This window comes from Macrobrachium nipponense, chromosome 1, assembly GCF_015104395.2.
Source record: "Macrobrachium nipponense isolate FS-2020 chromosome 1, ASM1510439v2, whole genome shotgun sequence".
NCBI classification, from domain to species: domain Eukaryota; kingdom Metazoa; phylum Arthropoda; class Malacostraca; order Decapoda; family Palaemonidae; genus Macrobrachium; species Macrobrachium nipponense.
The window spans coordinates 173,392,961-173,413,378 of record NC_087200.1 but is presented as its reverse complement, the minus strand read 5'-3'; the positions used below and the strand labels follow the sequence as shown (position 1 = coordinate 173,413,378).

The following is a 20,418-nucleotide window of genomic DNA, read 5'->3' as shown; positions in this document are numbered from 1 at the left end:
CTTTTGATTAATTTATTTGTAAGATTAACATTTTTATCTGTCTGTTTATTATTCAAGAAATCTCCGCACATGGTCAGTTTTATGATTTTTATTGTAGTTTTAGTCATAGATGTGCATGGTTAGAGATTGTCCATTTGTCCCTCTATCATTATAACTCCCATATAGTTGAAGGAATTTGTGGTGCAAAGGTAGACCATCATGCATAAATGTGCATGAAGAGAGATTATCTTTCTGTCCTTCTGTATGTCAGTCAGTGTGTCTTTCATGCTTGCTTTTTCATCAAATATTTGTACGTTTAAATGAGATTTTATTCAATCTTTTTACAAAAGAGACCATCACTCAGATTGGTTTGAAGGGGGATCATCTCTCTGTTTAAATGTTCTTTTGTCTGTCAGTGTTTTTCACTTTGTCTTGCATCTTAACTCCTCCTACACAATTAAAAGGGGTTTCAGTCTAATATGGTACCAGTGTGACAGCCAAGTCCACATTCTGAGGTGAAGGCCAAATCTGAATCCACATCGTCTAAGGCAAAGATTGAATCCAAGCCCACATTACCTAAGGCAAAGATCAAATCTGTGCCCTAGTCCAAACATAGGATTCAAAGTCAGGAGTATAGTTTTTAGATTTCAGTTACAGTCAATCAATCACAATCAAGGGAAACAGTAGATGGGAGAAATAGTATTGGATTTAAATATAGCATGTAAAAAAACTTACCAGCATTTATGCCTATGTAAATTTTTATTTTGGTCAAAGCAAGATTAAATAAAACAGTAATTATAGTCAAACCAAAATGGCGTGGCAGGTGACAGGAGTGCCATCAGAATGCTTTGTATTCGAATCCAGCAGTTTAGGACCTTTTCCCTTGTATACAAAAAGAAAAATCTCATCGGTTTATTAGTAAACCCAGATTAAGTTCTGTACTGGATGGTGCGAGACCAATCCCTCCACCCACACTTCCATTTCTTACTTTTTTTTCTTTTTCCTTATTATGAATTATTATAAATAGTTTACTTCTGGAATATTGGTAGCTTCACATGCCCAGTCATAAACTCTCGTCACATCGGTCAAGGGCCCATTGTTTATCTTTTCTCTCGCAAAGTAATTGTGAATGTTGTATGCTAGTGACCTGGCTGAAAATATAGAGAACATGTCTCAGTTTCTTCAAATGATTATCTATACAAAACACATTTATATATAGACAAAGATGAAAGACCAAACAAATTTTATGGCTTTATAAAAGACATGACCCCAGTACCTGATAAAATCTTTCAGTAAGATCAACTTGACTTATAGGGATAGGAAGTGCAATTAAGGATTTTGACGTATGAAAAATCTATTTCTGGGCGAAGGGCCCGGTCTCCCAGTGAAATAGATTCCTTTAGCACTATTTCTAAGGTAAAATATTGTTATAATACCAGAGAACCGCTAAATTGGGAAATGCCAAGAATATTCTGGCTCGCTCACCTTTATTAAAAGGTGTCGGTATGGTTTTTTCTGGGGCGAGTGAAACCACTACCACGGGTCCTTCTCCAATTAGCCTCTCCTACATCAAAAAATCTCAGCATCTGTATGCAGTAAAGGGTCAACCATACCTTGCCTTTGTTTCTTTGATAGGCTGTATTGTTTTAGATGTTAAATTATTGGATGTTCAAGTATAAAAAATGTCTTTTCAAGATTCTAAGATCACTAGGATGGGGCCAGGAAAAGAATACAGCTCTGCCAGGTCTATTTAGCCTTTTTAATTTCAGTCTTGAGGTTATGACTTTACCAGAGATTTGTCATTTTCTGTACTTCGTTTAATAAAGAAACAGAGTAAGTTTGGTTGTTTTTAATGATTTTCCATTCTGTTTTTTTTTAAATAACAATCACAGATCTTGTAATAATGCCATAATTTCAAGCCAGGTGTGTGTATTAATAATTCCTTTTCAGTATATATGCACACACTTTATCACTGAGGTTTTAGGTTTTAAGTAGGTGGATTTCCACATGGGTAAAATGAAGAAAATGACCCTTAACCCCGAACGATATAGTCCGGGAGAAACCTCCATCACCTGCCACTACATTTTGGTTTGACTATACTAGTAATAATTTCAGGATATTGCACGTCTGCTTTAAATTTTTGAATAGTACTACTATATACAGTGGTACCTCGAGATACGAAAGGCTCAACTTACGAAAAATTCGAGATACGAAAGCAAATACGAACAATTTTACGCTTCTACATACGAAAATTGTTCAAGATACGAAAGGTTGTTGGTGTAAAGTCCAAGATTCGCCCGGACCACCGAAAGCAATTTTGAAACTCGCGTGCCGCCAACTGAGTAGACTCGCCACCATCCTCCCGCTCTCCCATTGGTTCCTGATGCTTGTCACCGCCATGAGATCCTTCTCTCCTATTGGTCAGCATCCCTCCCATGATGCATCAACGTAGCGGTGTGCTTTTTCGGCCACTGCACGGCATCATCTGTATCGTACGCACGCTGTATTTGTTCGTTCTAACGATTTAGTTTGTTAACGTAAATTCGTTAGTGATTTTCGTTGTTGTTTATACTTTATCATGTTGTGTGAGAACTTTACTACATACGTATACGACTACATAACATAATTGCGTACAGCATATACGTAGTCATGGGTCCCAAGAAAGTTGAAATTCACGGAAAAGAAGAGGATGCTTTCTTTGCACGATGAAATGGAAAGGCTTCTTCTTGTCTGGATAAAAGACAAAGAAATTGCTAGCGATAGGATAACGGAGACAGCAATCTGCCAAAAGGACAGCGCTATTTTCGGCGATTTGATTGCCCAGGCCCGAAGACTACGGAGGAGAAGGGACATCAACGCCAACCCCCAGACTTCAAGGCTTTGCATGGGTGGTTCGAGAAATTCCGTAAACGGATTGGCATTCCATTCGGTGGTGCGGCATGGTGGGGAGGCGGCCCCAGATCAGACACGAAAAGCGGCTGAAGCCTTTAAAAAGAAAACGTTCGACGAGATGATGATCAAGGGACGGCTACAGTTCTCAGCAAGTCTTCAAACTGTGATGAGACTGGGCCTTTTTTGGAAAAAAATCCCTCGTCGGATGTACATCATGCAGGAGGAGAAGAAGCTATCTGGGCATAAGCCTATGAAAGACAGGCTTACGTTCGCACTTTGTTCAAACTCCAGTGGGGATTGCAAGGTGAAGCCCCTACTAGTCTATCATTCGGAGACTCCTCGAGCCTTCAAGGCCCACAAAATGCTTAAGGAGAAAGCTTCCAGTGATGTATGGAGGGCTAATGCGAAAGCCTGGGTAACAAGGCTTTTGATCACCGAGTGGGTAAATCAGTGTTTCGGCCCGACAATGAAGAAATTCTTGAAGAGAAGCGCCTCCCTCTGAAATGCCTGCTGGTGTTGGACAATGCCCCTGCTCACCCTCCTGGCCTCGAGAAGATATCCTAGCGGAGTACAGTGGGCCCCCGCATTCGCGTTCTCTGAATTCGGGGGCGCACACATTCGCGGATTTCTCTCGGGAACGTTTCCCCACATTATTCGAGGAAAATTCACGCATTCACGGTATTTTTCTATGAGAAATATCCACAAATTCTTTTTTTGTGATAAAACCAAGTATGAAAATTTGTAGTGTTTTTTCTTGATTTTTAACAAACAAAATAGGCTGTTTTTAACATTTTTATAGGGGTTCCAAACATTCGGAGTTCTAACCATTCATGGGGGGGTCTGGTACGCATCCCCTGCGAATACGGGGGACTACTGTATTCCATCATCAAGGTTCTTTATCTTCCGCCTAACACCACCCCTCTCCTCCAGCCCATGGACCAGCAAGTGGTATCAAACTTCAATAAACTGCATACGAAACATCTTTTCAAGAGATGTTTCGACATCACCGATACCACAAACCTCACCTTGCGTGAAATTTTGGAAGGAGCATTTCGATATCGTAATATGCATCCGACTCATCGACCAAGCTTGGCGGGAGGTTTCGAGGCGAACCTTGATTCTTTGTGGAGGAAACTCTGGCCTGATGCCGTATCCTCCGCCCGAGACTTCGAGGGATTCGACGTGGGCGACAAGCTGGTGCTGCAGATTCAGAAAACAGTTGACGATCCTGAAACTGTTTCGCAACCAGATCTTGACGAGATCGTTGCACTCACGGCAAGTCCATGGGGCTGGTCGTCGACGAGGACGACATCAATGACCTTCTCAAGGAGCGCCAAGAGGAGCTTAAGATGGATGACCTGAAGAAGTTGGAGGCCATGCAACATAACTTTGTTCAAGAGGAGTTCTCTACAGCGGCGAGGAGGAGGACGACAACTCTATGACAACGGCAGAAATTAAGGATGCTCTAGCTGCTTTTCATAAGGGGCAATCATTCGTAGAAAAGAGACACCCCCGAAAAGGCTTACACAGGTCGTATGCTTGCACAGTTCGATGACGTTTGCCTGAGTCGTTTCAGGGACATGTGAAAAGTAGCCAGAAGCAATCTTCCTTGATAGTTATTTTTAAAGAGGCTTTAGTAGGAGTAGTAAGCAAAAAGGAAGAACCAAGTGATACTAAAAAAACAAAGTTGAAAGTGGTGAAGAAGTTGAAATTTTGTAAAAAAAAAAAAAAAAAAATCATTTTAAGTTTTTTGTAAAGTTAAGTGTTACAGTTTTGTTAATGTGTTTCGTAAAGTTTAGTTTATGTTTTTCCTTACATTTTTTTATATGTTTCGTAAAGTTAAGTGTACGTACATCTGCCATTTGTCCTCTTCTGTCGCCACTCGAAAGGTAAGGTTCCACATTTTACTACTTACGTACATATGTACGTACAGTATTTCTTGTATACCATGTACACTAATACACTTTATTTACAGGTATATTAGCAGTACGTGCCTACCCATTTTTCAGTACTTTCTATGTACTATACTAATTTTTTATAATATGAAATTGTTCTTATTGATAAATAAAACATTAAAAAGGTTTTAATAACTTGAAAAAGTTTGAAATTACACACAGGACGGTGAAAACTCCCACTCATAAACAATGCCACCTTTGGGTGCCAGTGCACTGTACGATACAGTCATTTACTTTAAAAAACCTATTGGATGGAATTTCCTCTACCTATCCTCTACCAAAAAAACTTCAGACTCCTCTATCTCATCCTCTGTGAAGAGTTCTTTAGCTGAAGGAAGGCTTTGTGAACCATTTCGGGTACTGGCGGATCATGCGTGTCTTCACTCTCGTTAGGCCTAACAATTTGGTTACGAGCGCCTGTCCCAGTTTCTTTGTCCGGCACATTCACTATGCAATTGTTTTCATATAAATTTATTCACGATAAAAAAAGAACTGATGAAAATTCAAATTTGATATGAAATTATAATTTCTTAAAAAGAAATTATAAAATTCAAAATTTAACATGAAATGACAGTTTCTTGAAAAGTTTAGATCGAACAATTCTCTCTCTCTCTCTCTCTCTCTCTCTCTCTCTCTCTCTCTCTCTCTCTCTCTCTCTCTCTACTGCCTTTTTTTGTGCTTGATGTATTTCAATACAAGTTATAGTATAGCACTGTACATATCCTTTAATAAAATGTGAAAAAGTATACAGTGGTCCCCCCGTATTCGCAGGGGATGCGTACCTGACCCCCCCTCCCCCGTGAATCATTAGAACCCGCAAATAGTTGGAACCCCTATAAAAACGCTGAAAACAGCCTATTTTATTAGTTACAATTCAAGAAAACCCCACTAAACATTTTTATACTTGGTGTTTTTAATAGTTTATCACAAAAAGTGCATTTTATGATGAAATGATAAAAAAACCAGGAATTTGAGGATATTTCTCATAGAAAAATACTGCGAGTATGCGAATTTTCCGCGAATAATGCGGGGAAACGTTCCCGAGAGAAATCTGCGAATGTTTGAGTCCGCGAATCCGGAGAACACAAATACGGGGGCCCCACTGTAAATGTAAAAAAACAAAATAAGCTCTAATTGCACATCCACCCTTTCACAGCCAATGAGACACCTTTCCTGCTCCACTTACCTTCCAAAACAATTTTTTCTCTTATGAGATCTTGTAAACAGCCTTACTGCTGCTCCCCTCCCATGGCTCCCACCCACCTTAGGAACTTCTCCAGGCTTCCCACACCCCCCAGACCCGTTTCTCAGCTTCTTCTTGGGTGTAATAAGTGTTATCAATATTCCTTGGACCATGTAGCATTGCCAATCATTGGAGAGTGGTTTTCTCAAATTTTTAAAATTGATGTAGTGTATATGTTTTATATCTTTGGTGTTATGTCCGGTGCTGACAGATAATGAAGATCCAGGTAATCATGGGATCACTTGTGCGTGTGTGTATATAATATATATATATATATATATATATATATATATATATATATATATATATATATATATATATATATATATATATATATATATATATATATATATATATGTGTATGTATATATATATATATTATATAATAATTAATATATATTATATATATTATATATATATATTTAGATATATAAAATATTTATATTTATTATATATATATATATATATATAATATATTATATATATCTATATTATATATATACATCGTCTCCCTCAGCTCCTTGTTGTATGTTGGTTGATAGCCATGCTTCCCATATCCATCCTATATATATATATATATATATATATATATATATATATATATATATATATATATATATATACACGCACACACACACTTTTGCACACACTATATGGTTTATATGTTTATATACAGTATACTATAAATTTATACACACACATATATACTACATGTATTGTATGTGTGCAAACAGACATATGTTGGTCCATTGTTAATTTTCTTCCTATATGGCAGCCCTTTTTGTTTCTTTACTGCTTGAGGCTATGCCCTTCTATTAAGAAAGTATCCTTTGACCAAGAGCTTTGAGAGGCTAGAGTGGAATTGGTTGGCTGTTAAACTATTTTGCAATGACAGTTACTTATGCAGCATATTTATATAATATTCAAGTGACCTAACCTTTTTTTCCGCTTCTGCGCTCACTCCAAAACCCTCCGGCATACAGGAGACAATTTTTTCTTTACCGCTCTGGCGTAAGAGGGTTAACTGAGTCCGCCGATAACCGGTGAACTGCCTGTGTATATGTTATTGAAATTTTGCTGTGCTTATATTAACGTATTACAGAACTGCAATACGTATTTGAAAATTAGCAAATTTTTGTTCATCATAAAAAATGTATTTAACTAGTCGTGAAAATAGAATTGGTACGTATGCATGAAAATATGTACCGTAAACAGAAACATATGTACGCTGCTATTCCTGTTGTCGTACGTATATTAGATATGCTCTTCGTACTTATAGTATCATCCTTAACCACTTTATGTATGTTCGTAATATTTTAAAAATCCTCTTAAAACAAAACATTTCACAAAATGTACAGTATGCGCAGAGTATCAATGTGCAGTTTTTACCCAATTGACCCAATAGAGTTCAATGTTCTCTTGTTAGTGCGTGTTTTGTGTGTACAGTATATGCCACTACGGACAAAGAATATTCTTTGAAATCGCCAACTAAATTGTCCTCCCTCTCTCTCACTTTAGGGGTAATGTAAGATGTATTTAAAATTATATTGCTGTAAAGATTTTGAATGATTGTGTAATATTTGAAATTTATCCACTACTTATTTTCATTTTATTTTCAAGTAAAAGCAGATTGGAAAATAAAATGCTTTATCATAAAAAAAACTTTATAGTAATAACATTTCAAATAAATCTTACATTACCCTTACAGAGAGAAAGTGGTAGAGAATCGTACACTTATTATGCTCAGTCCGGGGCCCAACCTGGAGTGAGCTTGATAGATGCATAACTACATTATAAGTACAGGCAGTTCCCGGTTAACGTCAGAATCAGTTAATGGCGATCCAGTTTTATGGCCTTTGTTGAGTGCCATAACATTGGCAATTTATGGCACCATAACTTGCTGAGTTTCTGTTATCGGCACCATAAGGTGCCAATAATTGAATTATAGTGCCATAACATACTTAACAACATACCTAACAGAGTGCCATTAACCAGGTATCAGCACCATTAACTGAAACTTGGTGCCATAAACACCATAAATTGCAGAGTTTTGGTTAATGGTGGTTTTCGCTTATCCGCACCCCACAGAGAACAGAACCCTTGCCAATAACCTGGGGACTGCCTATATGCTGTAAATCATTTTTATCATAAAAATCAGTATTCAGTAACACACACAATATGAAAAAATACAGTAATTAGTGAATAAAGTGTTGTTATACAAAAAAAGTGAATAGTGATAATTTTAAAAAGGATAACGTAATACTTCAGTGCAATTAGTGAAAAAGGCTTATGTATACAGTGCAGGGGTAACTTGATTAGTTGCCAGATGTTTTGTAAGACAGATTTATTTAATATGTATTAAAGATTTATTTAAATTGTATTAAAAATTTTATAGATATTTTGCTGTTTGCATTAATATTAATATTTTAAAATGAGTAAACCATTATTATAAGCATTTTAGGGGGGCATATGTACTTAAGAAATGTGGTTTAGGAAAAGAACGTTAAAAATATCATGGACAGAAAGGAAAACTAATAAGGAAGTAGTATTAGAGAGAGTACGCACTGAAAGAGATCTTTTGGCCTCAGTGAGAACACTGTATATGTACTATATATATATATATATATATATATATATAAGTATATATATATATATATATGTTATATATATATATGTATATATAATGTATATATATATGTATATAAGTCATATCACATTACCGTGATTCAGTATATATATCGAGCTACAAATGTCCTTTAATATCTAATTCGCTCTACCTCGGAATTAATATATGATTTCATATATGTTTAACCGAAGAGGAATTTATTCATCGATAATAGAATTACCGGCCGACGGGCACGAACCATCGACATCTTCAATTCCAGGACTGGCAGTGAAGCCTTAGCCAACCCCGCCACCGCAAGAGATATAAGTTTATGCCGCCTCCCATCTTAAATACCTGCTGCACTCGGGTATTTTTAGTTTTGGAGACTGCATCAAACCCATCTCGTCCTCGGTAGCGTGGTAGTGCTTTTGCCCGCACGTAGTCATTATATAAGTCATATCACATTACTGTGATTCATATACATATATCGAGCTACAAATGTCCTTTAATATCTAATTCGCTCTACTCGGAATTAATATATTTTTCAATATATGTTTAACCGAAGGGGTTTAATGATTCAGCGATAATAGAATTGCTGGCCGACGGGCACGAACCATCGACATCTTCAATTCTAGGACTGGCAGTGAAGCCTTAGCCAACCCCGCCACCGCAAGAGATATAAGTTTATGCCGGCATAAACTTAAAGTTTGCCCAGTCAGGGGGTGTGCTTAACAAATACTTAGCCTGTCCATTAAGATTAATGCTCTTAGGCAGTAGAAATGCATGCATGATATTTAGATAAGGTTTTTTTTTGTTTTATTTTTTTTCAAAAAAATATGGAATGCATCATGGATGCATAGTCAGCAACTGTCCTTGGCACTGCCAATAATGTTTATGGCAGTTATTAGGTCCTGCCTCATCAACATCTTATAGTTTTATTTATGCCTGCCTTCATGTTGCTCACTGAAGGAAGGCACCTTCGTGGACATGAAACCTTTTTTTGGAGAAATGCATAATGGTTATCCCAATATAATAGCCAGGGCATTCATGGACTGGGTATTGGAACTGTTAGACCATATTTTTCCTTACGAAGATTTTCAAAATTTTTGGATTTTTACAATAGATTATGAGTTGAGGTTAGCAGTTTTAATGTGTTTGTTGATGGTATTGAAGAGAAGAGACAAGAATTATTGATGCTGCTTCCTTTTTGACAGAACTTATCTGAAAGATGGCTTACTTCCTTCATGTATTATTATTGTTATGAAAATAATGATAGTAACCACCCATCATTTTACAGAGTAATGCCTACTGCATGTACTTCAGACTAAGCAGAGTAGCAATTGAAATAGGTTCTCCTGTTTTGGAACATCATGCTGTTACCTTTGGTTTTCTTCAGTTGGGAAAATCTCATAGCCAGGAATTAAGAGTTGAAATCTTATCAAAAAAAAGGAAAAACTTATTGTTTGTTTATCAGTACAGTCAACCCCCTGTATTCATAGGGGGGGACTTATGTAACAGTGGTCCCCCCCCTCCCCGTGAATAGTTAGAATCCGCAAATAACTGGAACCCCTATAAAAGTGCTGCTAAAAACAGCCTATTTTGTTAGTTAAAACTCAAGAAAAACCCACTACAAATTTTTATACTTGGTAATAATTTTATATAAAAAATGCATTTTTTTGTGAAATTTATATAAAAAAACAGGAATTTGTGGATATTTCTCATAGAAAAATACAGCAAATATACGAATTTTCCGCGAATAATGCGGGGAAACATTCCCGAGAGAAATCTACGAATGTGTGAGTTTGCGAATCCAGAGAACGCGAATATGGGGGGCCCACTATATTCATAGATTTCTGTCTGGAACATCAACCCCCATTATCCACGGGAAATTTGCTTGTTCGCAGTTTTTTTCTATGAGAAATATCACAAATTCCTGTTTTTATTTTTTAGTAATTTGATCATAAAATGCAATTTTTGTGATAAAACTATTAAAAAACCAGGTGTAAACATTTATAGTTAGTTCTTGAATTTTAACTATAAAATAGGCAGTTTTTAGTATTTTAGTATTTTTATAGGAGTTCCAACCTATCTCAGATTCTAGCTATTTACGCAGCGGTATCTGGTACCCAACCCCACGAATCAGGGGGGAACCCTGTAAATACAAGTTACCAGTATAGTTTGAAAACTATATCTATATGAGGACATAGGGTCCAGTGAGTCTCATTGTGTGGGTAGACGTATAGATTCATTTTCTGTACTTTTTAACAGATGTCATGGATGGAACTCATGATGTCTGATCCTCCTGTAGCTGAAACATACCTTCCTCTTGAGGCTCATATGTATTTCATCTCAACTTTTGATGGCAAAACTCAGGAAGTAAAGCACAAAGAAGTTAGTCGGCTTTAGGATCCAGAGATCTTTATTAAACAGTTTAAACACTTAACAATAAATATATTGGTAAGTTTGTAACAGTTACTCTACACAACATGCAACGGAAGTTATCAATTTTATATTTGAAAGTTTCACTTAATGCCAATATTACCAAGGTTTGACTACTATAAAGATATGCATAGGCAACATAATCCCACTTTTTATAACAGATTAGGAATCATTTAAGCATTTACACTGACATACTTTTGAGCTAATTGACTTTGTCCTTTTAATGGTTTCTGAAATGATGGATGAAGAAAATAGATATCGTATGATAGAAAAGAAAAAAGCTCAAGATGTATTGTAACATTTTCGGTTTAATGTAATCTCTAAGTTTTAAAGAAAAGAAAGTAACACAAATCTGGAATCAGAGCTAGTAAACTGTAGTCTTGAAGTAGTTTTGTGTCATCTATGTGAATTGCAGTTGCAATGCACTTTTGATTAATTTATTTGTAAGATTAACATTTTTATCTGTCTGTTTATTATTCAAGAAATCTCCGCACATGGTCAGTTTTATGATTTTTATTGTAGTTTTAGTCATAGATGTGCATGGTTAGAGATTGTCCATTTGTCCCTCTATCTTTGTAACTACCCATATAGTTGAAGGAATTTGTGGTGCAAAGGTAGACCATCATGCATAAATGTGCATGAAGAGAGATTATCTTTCTGTCCTTCTGTATGTCAGTCAGTGTGTCTTTCATGCTTGCTTTTTCATCAAATATTTGTACGTTTAAATGAGATTTTATTCAAACTTTACAAAAGTAGACCATCACTCAGATTGGTTTGAAGGGGGATCATCTCTCTGTTTAAATGTTCTTTTGTCTGTCAGTGTTTTTCACTTTGTCTTGCATCTTAACTCCTCATACACAAAAGGGGTTAGGGGGTTTCAGTCTAATACGGTACCAGTGTGGCAGCCAAGTCCACATTCTGAGGTGAAGGCCAAATCTGAATCCACATCGTCTAAGGCAAAGATTGAATCCAAGCCCACATTACCTAAGGCAAAGACCAAATCTGTGCCCTAGTCCAAACATAGGATTCAAAGTCAGGAGTATAGTTTTTAGATTTCAGTTACAGTCAATCAATCACAATCAAGGGAAACAGTAGATGGGAGAATAGTATTGGATTTAAATATAGCATGTAAGAAAACTTACTAGCATTTATGCCTATGTAAATTTTTATTTTGGTCAAAGCAAGATTAAGTAAAACAGTAATTATAGGCAAACCAAAATGGCATGACAGGAGTGCCATCAGAAGTGCTTTGTATTCGAGTCCAGCAGTTTAGGATCTTTTCCCTTGTATACAAAAAGAAAAATCTCATCGGTTTATTAGTAAACCCAGATTAAGTTCTGTACTGGATGGTGCGAGACCAATTCCTCCACCCACACTTCCATTTCTTACTTTTTTTTCTTTTTCCTTATTATGAATTATTATAAATAGTTTACTTCTGGAATATTGGTAGCTTCACATGCCCAGTCATAAACTCTCGTCACATCGGTCAAGGGCCCATTGTTTATCTTTTCTCTCGCAAAGTAATTGTGAATGTTGTATGCTAGTGACCTGGCTGAAAATACAGAGAACATGTCTCAGTTTCTTCAAATGATTATCTATACAAAACGCATTTATATATAGACAAAGATGAAAGACCAAACAAATTTTATGGCTTTATAAAAGACGTGACCCCAGTACCTGATAAAATCTTTCAGTAAGATCAACTTGACTTATAGGGATAGGAAGTGCAATTAAATGATTATCAAATCTCAGCATCTGTATGCAGTAAAGGGTCAACCATACCTTGCCTTTGTTTCTTTGATAGGCTGTATTGTTTTAGATGTTAAATTATTGGATGTTCAAGTATAAAAAATGTCTTTTCAAGATTCTAAGATCACTAGGATGGGGCCAGGAAAAGAATACAGCTCTGCCAGGTCTATTTAGCCTTTTTAATTTCAGTCTTGAGGTTATGACTTTACCAGAGATTTGTCATTTTCTGTACTTCGTTTAATAAAGAAACAGAGTAAGTTTGGTTGTTTTTAATGATTTTCCATTCTGTTTTTTTTTAAATAACAATCACAGATCTTGTAATAATGCCATAATTTCAAGCCAGGTGTGTGTATTAATAATTCCTTTTCAGTATATATGCACACACACACAAATACGCACACATCTGCATGCTTAATCCACCTTTATCACTGAGGTTTTAGGTTTTAAGTAGGTGGGTTTCCATATGGGTAAAATGAAGAAAATGGCCTTAACTCCAAACGATATAGTCTGGGAGAAACCTCCATTCACCTGCCACTACATTTTGGTTTGACTATACTAGTAATAATTTCAAGGATATTGCACGTCTGCTTTAAAATTTAGGAATAGTACTATATACAGTGGTACCTCGAGATACGAAAGGCTCAACTTACGAAAAATTCGAGATACGAAAGCAAATACGAACAATTTTACGCTTCTACATACGAAAATTGTTCAAGATACGAAAGGTTGTTGCTGTAAAGTTCGAGATTTGCCCGGACCACCGAAAACAATTTTGAAACTCGCGCGCCGCCAACTGAGTAGACTCACCACCATCCTCCCGCTCTCCCATTGGTTCCTGATGCTAGTCACCGCCATGAGATCCTTCTCTCCTATTGGTCAGCATCCCTCCCATGATGCATTACGTAGCGGTGTGCTTCTTCGGCCACTGCACAGCATCATCTGTATCTTATGCACGTAGTATTCGTTCGTTCTAAAGATTTCGTTTATTAACGTAAATTCATTAGTGATTTCGTTGTAGTTTACTTTATCATGTTGTGTGAGAACTTTACTACATACGTATACGTACTACATAACATAATTGCGTACAGCATATATGTAGTCATGGGTCCCAAGAAAGTTGAAATTCACAGAAAGAAGAGGATGCTTTCTTTGGAGATGAAGATGGAGATTATCAAGAAGTATGAAGCTGGTATGCGATTGAATGTGATCGCCAAAGAATATGGCCAAAATCCGTCGACAATAGGCACCATCCTTAAGCAGAAGGATGTCATCAAAGCAGCTACACCTTCCAAAGGCGTCACTATTTTGTCCAGCAAGAGGAGCCACGTGCACGATGAAATGGAAAGGCTTCTTCTTGTCTGGATAAAAGACAAAGAAATCACTGGCGATACAATAACCGAGACTGCAATCTGCCACAAGGCCAGCGCTATTTTCGGCGATTTGATTGCCCAGGATAAAGACGACAGAGGAGAAGGGACATCAACGCCAACCCCAGACTTCAAGGCTTCGCATGGGTAGTTCGAGAAATTCCGTTAAAGGATTGGCATTCCATTCGGTGGTGCGGCATGGGGAGGCGGCCAGCTCGGACACGAAAGCGGCCGAGGCCTTTAAAAAGATGTTCGACGAGATGATGATCAAGGAAGGCTACAGTTCTCAGCAAGTCTTCAACTGTGATAAGACTGGCCTTTTTTGGAAAAAAATGCCACGTTGGATGTACATCATGCAGGAAGAGAAGAAGCTACTTGGGCATAAGCCTATGAAAGACAGGCTTACGCCCGCACTTTGTTCGAACGCCAGTGGGGATTGCAAGGTGAAGCCCCTACTTGTCTATCATTTGGAGACTCCTCGAGCCTTCAAGGCCCACAAAATACTTAAGGAGAAGCTTCCAGTGATGTGGAGGGCTAATGCGAAAGCCTGGGTAACGAGGCTTTTGTTCACCGAGTGGGTAAATCAGTGTTTCAGCCTGACAATGAAGAAATTCTTGGAAGAGAAGCGCCTCCCTTTGAAATGCCTGCTGGTGTTGGACAATGCCCCTGCTCACCCTCCTGGCCTCGAGGAAGATATCCTAGCGGAGTACAGTGGGCCCCCCATAATTGCGTTCTCCGGATTCACGGACTCACACATTCGCGGATTTTTCTCGGGAACGTTTCCCCACATTATTCGAGGAAAATTTGCGCATTCGCGGTATTTTTCTATGAGAAATATCCACAAATTCCTGTTTTTTTTTTTTTTTATCAATTTCATCATAAAATGCACTTTTTGTGATAAAACTATTAAAAAAACCAAGTATGAAAATTTGTAGTGGTTTTTCTTGAGTTTTAACTAACAAAATAGACTTTTTAGCATTTTTATAGGGGTTCCAAACATTCGAGGGTTCTAACTATTCACGGGGGGGTCTGGTACGCATCCCCCGCGAATACGGGGGGGACTACTGTATTCCTTCATCAAGGTTCTTTATCATCCGCCTAACACCACCCCTCTCCTCCAGCCCATGGACCAGCAAGTGGTATTGAACTTCAAGAAGCTGTATATGAAACATCTTTTCAAGAGATTATTCGACATCGGTGCGTGAATTTTGGAAAGACCATTTCAATAACGTCATATGCATCCGACTCATCGATCAAGCTTGGCAGGAGGTTTCGAGGCGAACCTTGAATTCTTCGTGGAGGAAACTCTGGCCTGATGCCGTATCCGCCCGAGACTTTGAGGGATTCGACGTGGGCGAAGCTGGTGCTGCAGATTCAGAAACGGTTGACGATCCTGAAACTGTTTCGCAACCAGATCTTGACGAGATCATTGCACTCGGCAAGTCCATGGGCTGGCGACGAGGACAACATCAACGACCTTCTCGAGGAGCACCAAGAGGAGCTTATGACGGATGACCTGAAGGAGTTGGAGGCCATGCAACATAACTTTGTTCAAGAGGAGTTCTCTAGCAGCGGCGAGGAGGAGGAGGACGACTCTATGACAATGGCAGAAATTAAGGATGCTCTAGCTGCTTTTCATAAGGTGCAATCATTCGTAGAAAAGAGACACCCCGAAAAGGCTTACACAGGTCGTATGCTTGCACAGTTCGATGACGTTTGCCTGAGTCGTTTCAGGGACATTGTCAAAAGTAGGCAGAAGCAATCTTCCTTGGATAGTTATTTTTTAAAAAGGCCTTTAGTAGGAGTAGTAAGCAAAAAGGAAGAACCAAGTGATACTAAAAAACAAAGTTGAAAGTGGTGAAGAAGTTGAAATTTTGTAGAAAAAAAAAATTATTTTTAAGTTTTTTGTAAAGTTAAGTGTTACAGTTTTGTTAATGTGTTTCGTAAAGTTTAGTTTATGTTTTCCTTACATTTTTTTATGTGTTTCGTAAAGTTAAGTGTACGTACATATCTGCCATTTGTCCTCCTCTGTCGCCACTCGAAAGGTAAGGTTCCACATTTTACTACATACGTACATATGTACGTACAGTATTCTTGTATACCAATGTACACTAATACTTTTATATTTACAGTATATTAGCAGTACTTGCTACCCATTTTTCAGTACTTTCTATGTACTATACTATACTGTAATTTTTTATAATATGCAAAATTGTTCTTATTGATAAATAAAACATTAAAAAGGTTTTAATAACTTGAAAAAGTTTGAAATTACACACAGGACGGTGAAAACTCCCACACATAAACAATGCCACTTTTGGGTGCCAGTGCACTGTACGATACAGTCATTTACTTTAAAAAACCTATTGGATGGAATTTCCTCTACCTATCCTCTGCCAAAAAAACTTCAAACTCCTCTATCTCATCCTCTGTGAAGAGTTCTTCAGCTGAAGCTTTGTGAACCGTTTCGGGTACTGGCGGATCATGCGTGTCTTCACTCCCGTTAGGCCTAACAAATTTGGTTATGAGCGCCTGTCCCAGTTTCTTTGTCCGGCACATTCACTATGTAATTGTTTTCATATAAATTTATTCTACGATAAAAAAAGAACTGATGAAAATTCAAAATTTGATATGAAATTATAATTTCTTGAAAAGAAATGATAATAAAATTCAAAATTTAACATGAAATGACAGTTTCTTGAAAAGTTTAGATCAAACAATTCTCTCTCTCTCTCTCTCTCTCTCTCTCTTCTCTCTCTCTCGTCTCTCTCTCTCTCTCTCTCTCTCTCTCTCTCTCTCCTCTCTCTCTCTCTCTACTGCCGTTTTTTTGTGCTTGATGTATTTCAATACAAGATTATAGGGTATAAGGCACTGTACATATCCTTTAATAAAATGTGAAAAAGTATACAGTGGTCCCCCCGTATTCGCAGGGGATGCGTACCTGACCCCCCCTCCCCCGTGAATCATTAGAACCCGCAAATAGTTGGAACCCCCTATAAAAACGCTGAAAAACAGCCTATTTTTTATTGTTTACAATTCCCAAGAAAACCCCACTTAAAACAAATTTTTTTTTTTTTTTATACTTGGGTGTTTTTTAAATAGTTTATCACAAAAAAGTGCATTTTATGAAAAATGAAATTGATATAAAAAACCAGGAATTTGAGGATATTTCTCATAGAAAAATACTGCGAGTATGCGAATTATTTTTTCCGCGAGAATTAATGGCGGGGAAACGTTCCCAAAGAGAAATCTGCGAATGGTGTTGAGTCCGCGAATCCGGAGAACGCAAATACTGGGGGCCCCACTGTAATGTAAAAAAACAACAAAATAAGCTCTAATTGTATTTCCACCCTTTCACAGCCAATGAGACACCTTTCCTGCTCCACTTACCTTCCAAAACAATTTTTCTCTTATGAGATCTTGTAAACAGCCTTACTGCTGCTCCCCTCCCATGGCTCCCACCCACCTTAGGAACTTCTCCAGGCTTCCCACACCCCCTCAGACCCTTTCTCAGCTTCTTTTTGGGTGTAATAAGTGTTATCAACATTTCCTTAGACCATGTAGCATTGCCAATCATTGGAGAGTGGTTTTCTCAAATTTTTAAAATTGATGTAGTGTATATGTTTTATATCTTGGTGTTATGTCCGGTGCTGACAGATAATGAAGATCCAGGTAATCATGGATCACTTGTGCGTGTGTGTATATTAATTAATTATATAGATATATTATTATATATATTATATATTATAATATAAAATAATATAAATATATAATATATATATAATTATTATCAATCCCCACACACGTATATACATGACGTCTCCCTCAGCTCCTTGTTGTATGTTGGTTGATAGCAACACTTCCCATATCCAATATCATATATATATATATATATATATATACTTTTTTTATATATATATATATATATATATATATATATATATATATATATATATATATATATATATATATATATATATATATACACACACACACACACACCCTTTTGCACTATATGGTTTATATGTTTATGTACAGTATACTATAAATTTATACACACACACATATATATATATACTATATGTATTGTGTGTGTGCAAACAGACATATGTTGGTCCATTGTTAATTTTTTTTTCTGCCTATATGGCAGTCCTTTTTGTTTTTTTACTGCTTGAGGCTATGCCCTTCTATTAAGAAAGTATCCATTGACCAAGAGCTTTGAGAGGCTAGAGTGGAGTTAGTTGGCTGTTAAACTATTTTGCAATAATGACAGTTACTTATGCAGCACATTTATATAATATTCAAGTGACCTAACCTTTGGGCTTGATTTGTTATTGACATAAGATGGTATGTACGCAATTCTTATGTGGATGACCATTTTCAGTAGTAGTCAGTTTAATTATGCCTCTCTCTTATTAGCTAAACACTTTTACTAAAGAATTTGAAGGCAAAATTTACTTTTCTTGGTGGTAATTGTACCCTTTTCCATGCTTTTAATTTGTTATACAGAATTTTATTTTGTAAAGGCTTCAGTGTGATAAAATGATTATATAACAAATTTTGAATACTTTTGTTAGGTTTAAGAATGTTAGAATATTGTGCAAGAAACAAATGCAGTTCTTGTTAGCAGTCTTAATATTCTGAGGTTCTTAATTAGAAAAATATGAACTTAACCTTGTCATTAAAAGATGATGTTTATTGCTCTTACAGATTTCATGGACTTCAAGTATGTGTGAAGATCCTGTCACCAAGGCCTTGCTCATCCCTTCTGAAGTATATAAACATTACTGGAAGACTTTTGAGTATGATTTTTAGAAATTTACTTTAGTACCTCCAGTCTGTAGTGATTTTTAGAATTTTGCAATACTTGCAGACTGTTGAGTATGACTTTTTAGAAATTTACATTACCTGCAGACTGTTGATTCTTTATAGAAATTGTTATAGATGATATTGGTAGATTTACAAGTGAGTAGTATATGAAAGAGCCAATGAGTATTTTAATTTGTTTAAAGTATTTTAGTACTGTATTCCATTAGAATTATGAAAGGATGTTAGTATTTAAAAGATATCGTTATTGTTTATCTTTTAAAAGACCAAATATAGCACCTGTTGTAAGGCCAACTACTCACTCATATTGGTGCTAAGATGGGACAGTGCCATTAGTAATTCAGAGACTGCCAGATCCTTTGAAGATGCGCTTTTGGTTCCATTGAGAACTTTTTTACCTAATCCCATTTAAGCTGGCTTGCAATAAAGATAAATAAACTTAATCTGGGAACTTCGAATATTATAGGTTAACTGTTGTGCTGAGATCATAATTACTTCAGATTCATTTGTTTTGTTGGCTAATCAGATTTAAGGCCGTATCATATTGACTTGGGAAGAGGCATGTCATGGGAGTTTACACCTGTTTGTAAGAATTAGCAACTTCAAGATGGGAACCCTACTGATTTTTGGCAAAATTGTACTGTTAAGTCTGCAATGAAAATTACTTTCAAGGCAGAACACTAATATATTTTAGTTTAATTTGAAAATGTATTGCCCAATGACACTGGATCTTGTTTGGAAATTTTCCAACCCTAGGACTTACTTCAAATTTATGGACATGAGCAGGGCTTGCTTGCAAAACAGGAAAGCATACTTTAGTATGGATATCTTTATAAGAAATAGTGAAGCATTTTTCTGTGAAGTGTACAGTTCTTATATGCGTAACTCTCATGCATTTCTCGTGTATATGTAGTCTGTCATGAATTTAGAATTTTTGAAACTTTGTACTTATTGTCTGAGACTTCTATTTCTGTAGTTACTTGAATTCCTTACAAACTATAGATTCATGCTCTGTTACTGGTTTTGTATTGACAGTTTAATTGAAGTGTATGTGGAAAGAAAAGTTGTATGGAAATAATTGCCATGTTTATGTGTAGTTTTATATTGTGTATAAAAAGAATATTTTTGTAGGGGAATTTATATTGTTTTACTAGTGTTGATAATTTTAAATTGTAAGACCTTTGTAACATTTGTTATATTAAAGTTTTGTAGAGTTCTCATTATCTGTATACTTTAGATTTTCCTTTAGGTTATAAAGAAATTGAGAAGGTAAGAGAAAACTGCACAAATGTGGATGAGTAACAACAGTAGTCCTGTTTTTAAGAGATTACTTAATTGAACTGAAGTACAAACAGAGAAACA

The 20,418-nt window shown here is 36.5% G+C and overlaps 1 protein-coding gene across 1 annotated transcript in view; it reads left to right on the top strand.

The window, feature by feature from the left end:
* The window catches only part of LOC135219855 (pyrimidodiazepine synthase-like), a 170,968-nt gene extending 150,692 nt beyond the window's left edge, over positions 1-20,276 (top strand). The window contains exon 7 of the mRNA XM_064256965.1: positions 18,940-20,276. Coding sequence (XP_064113035.1) covers positions 18,940-19,044 — 105 coding nt within the window. The 3' untranslated portion in view covers positions 19,045-20,276. The remainder of the gene's footprint in view (positions 1-18,939) is intronic.
* Positions 20,277-20,418: the final 142 nt, after the last annotated feature.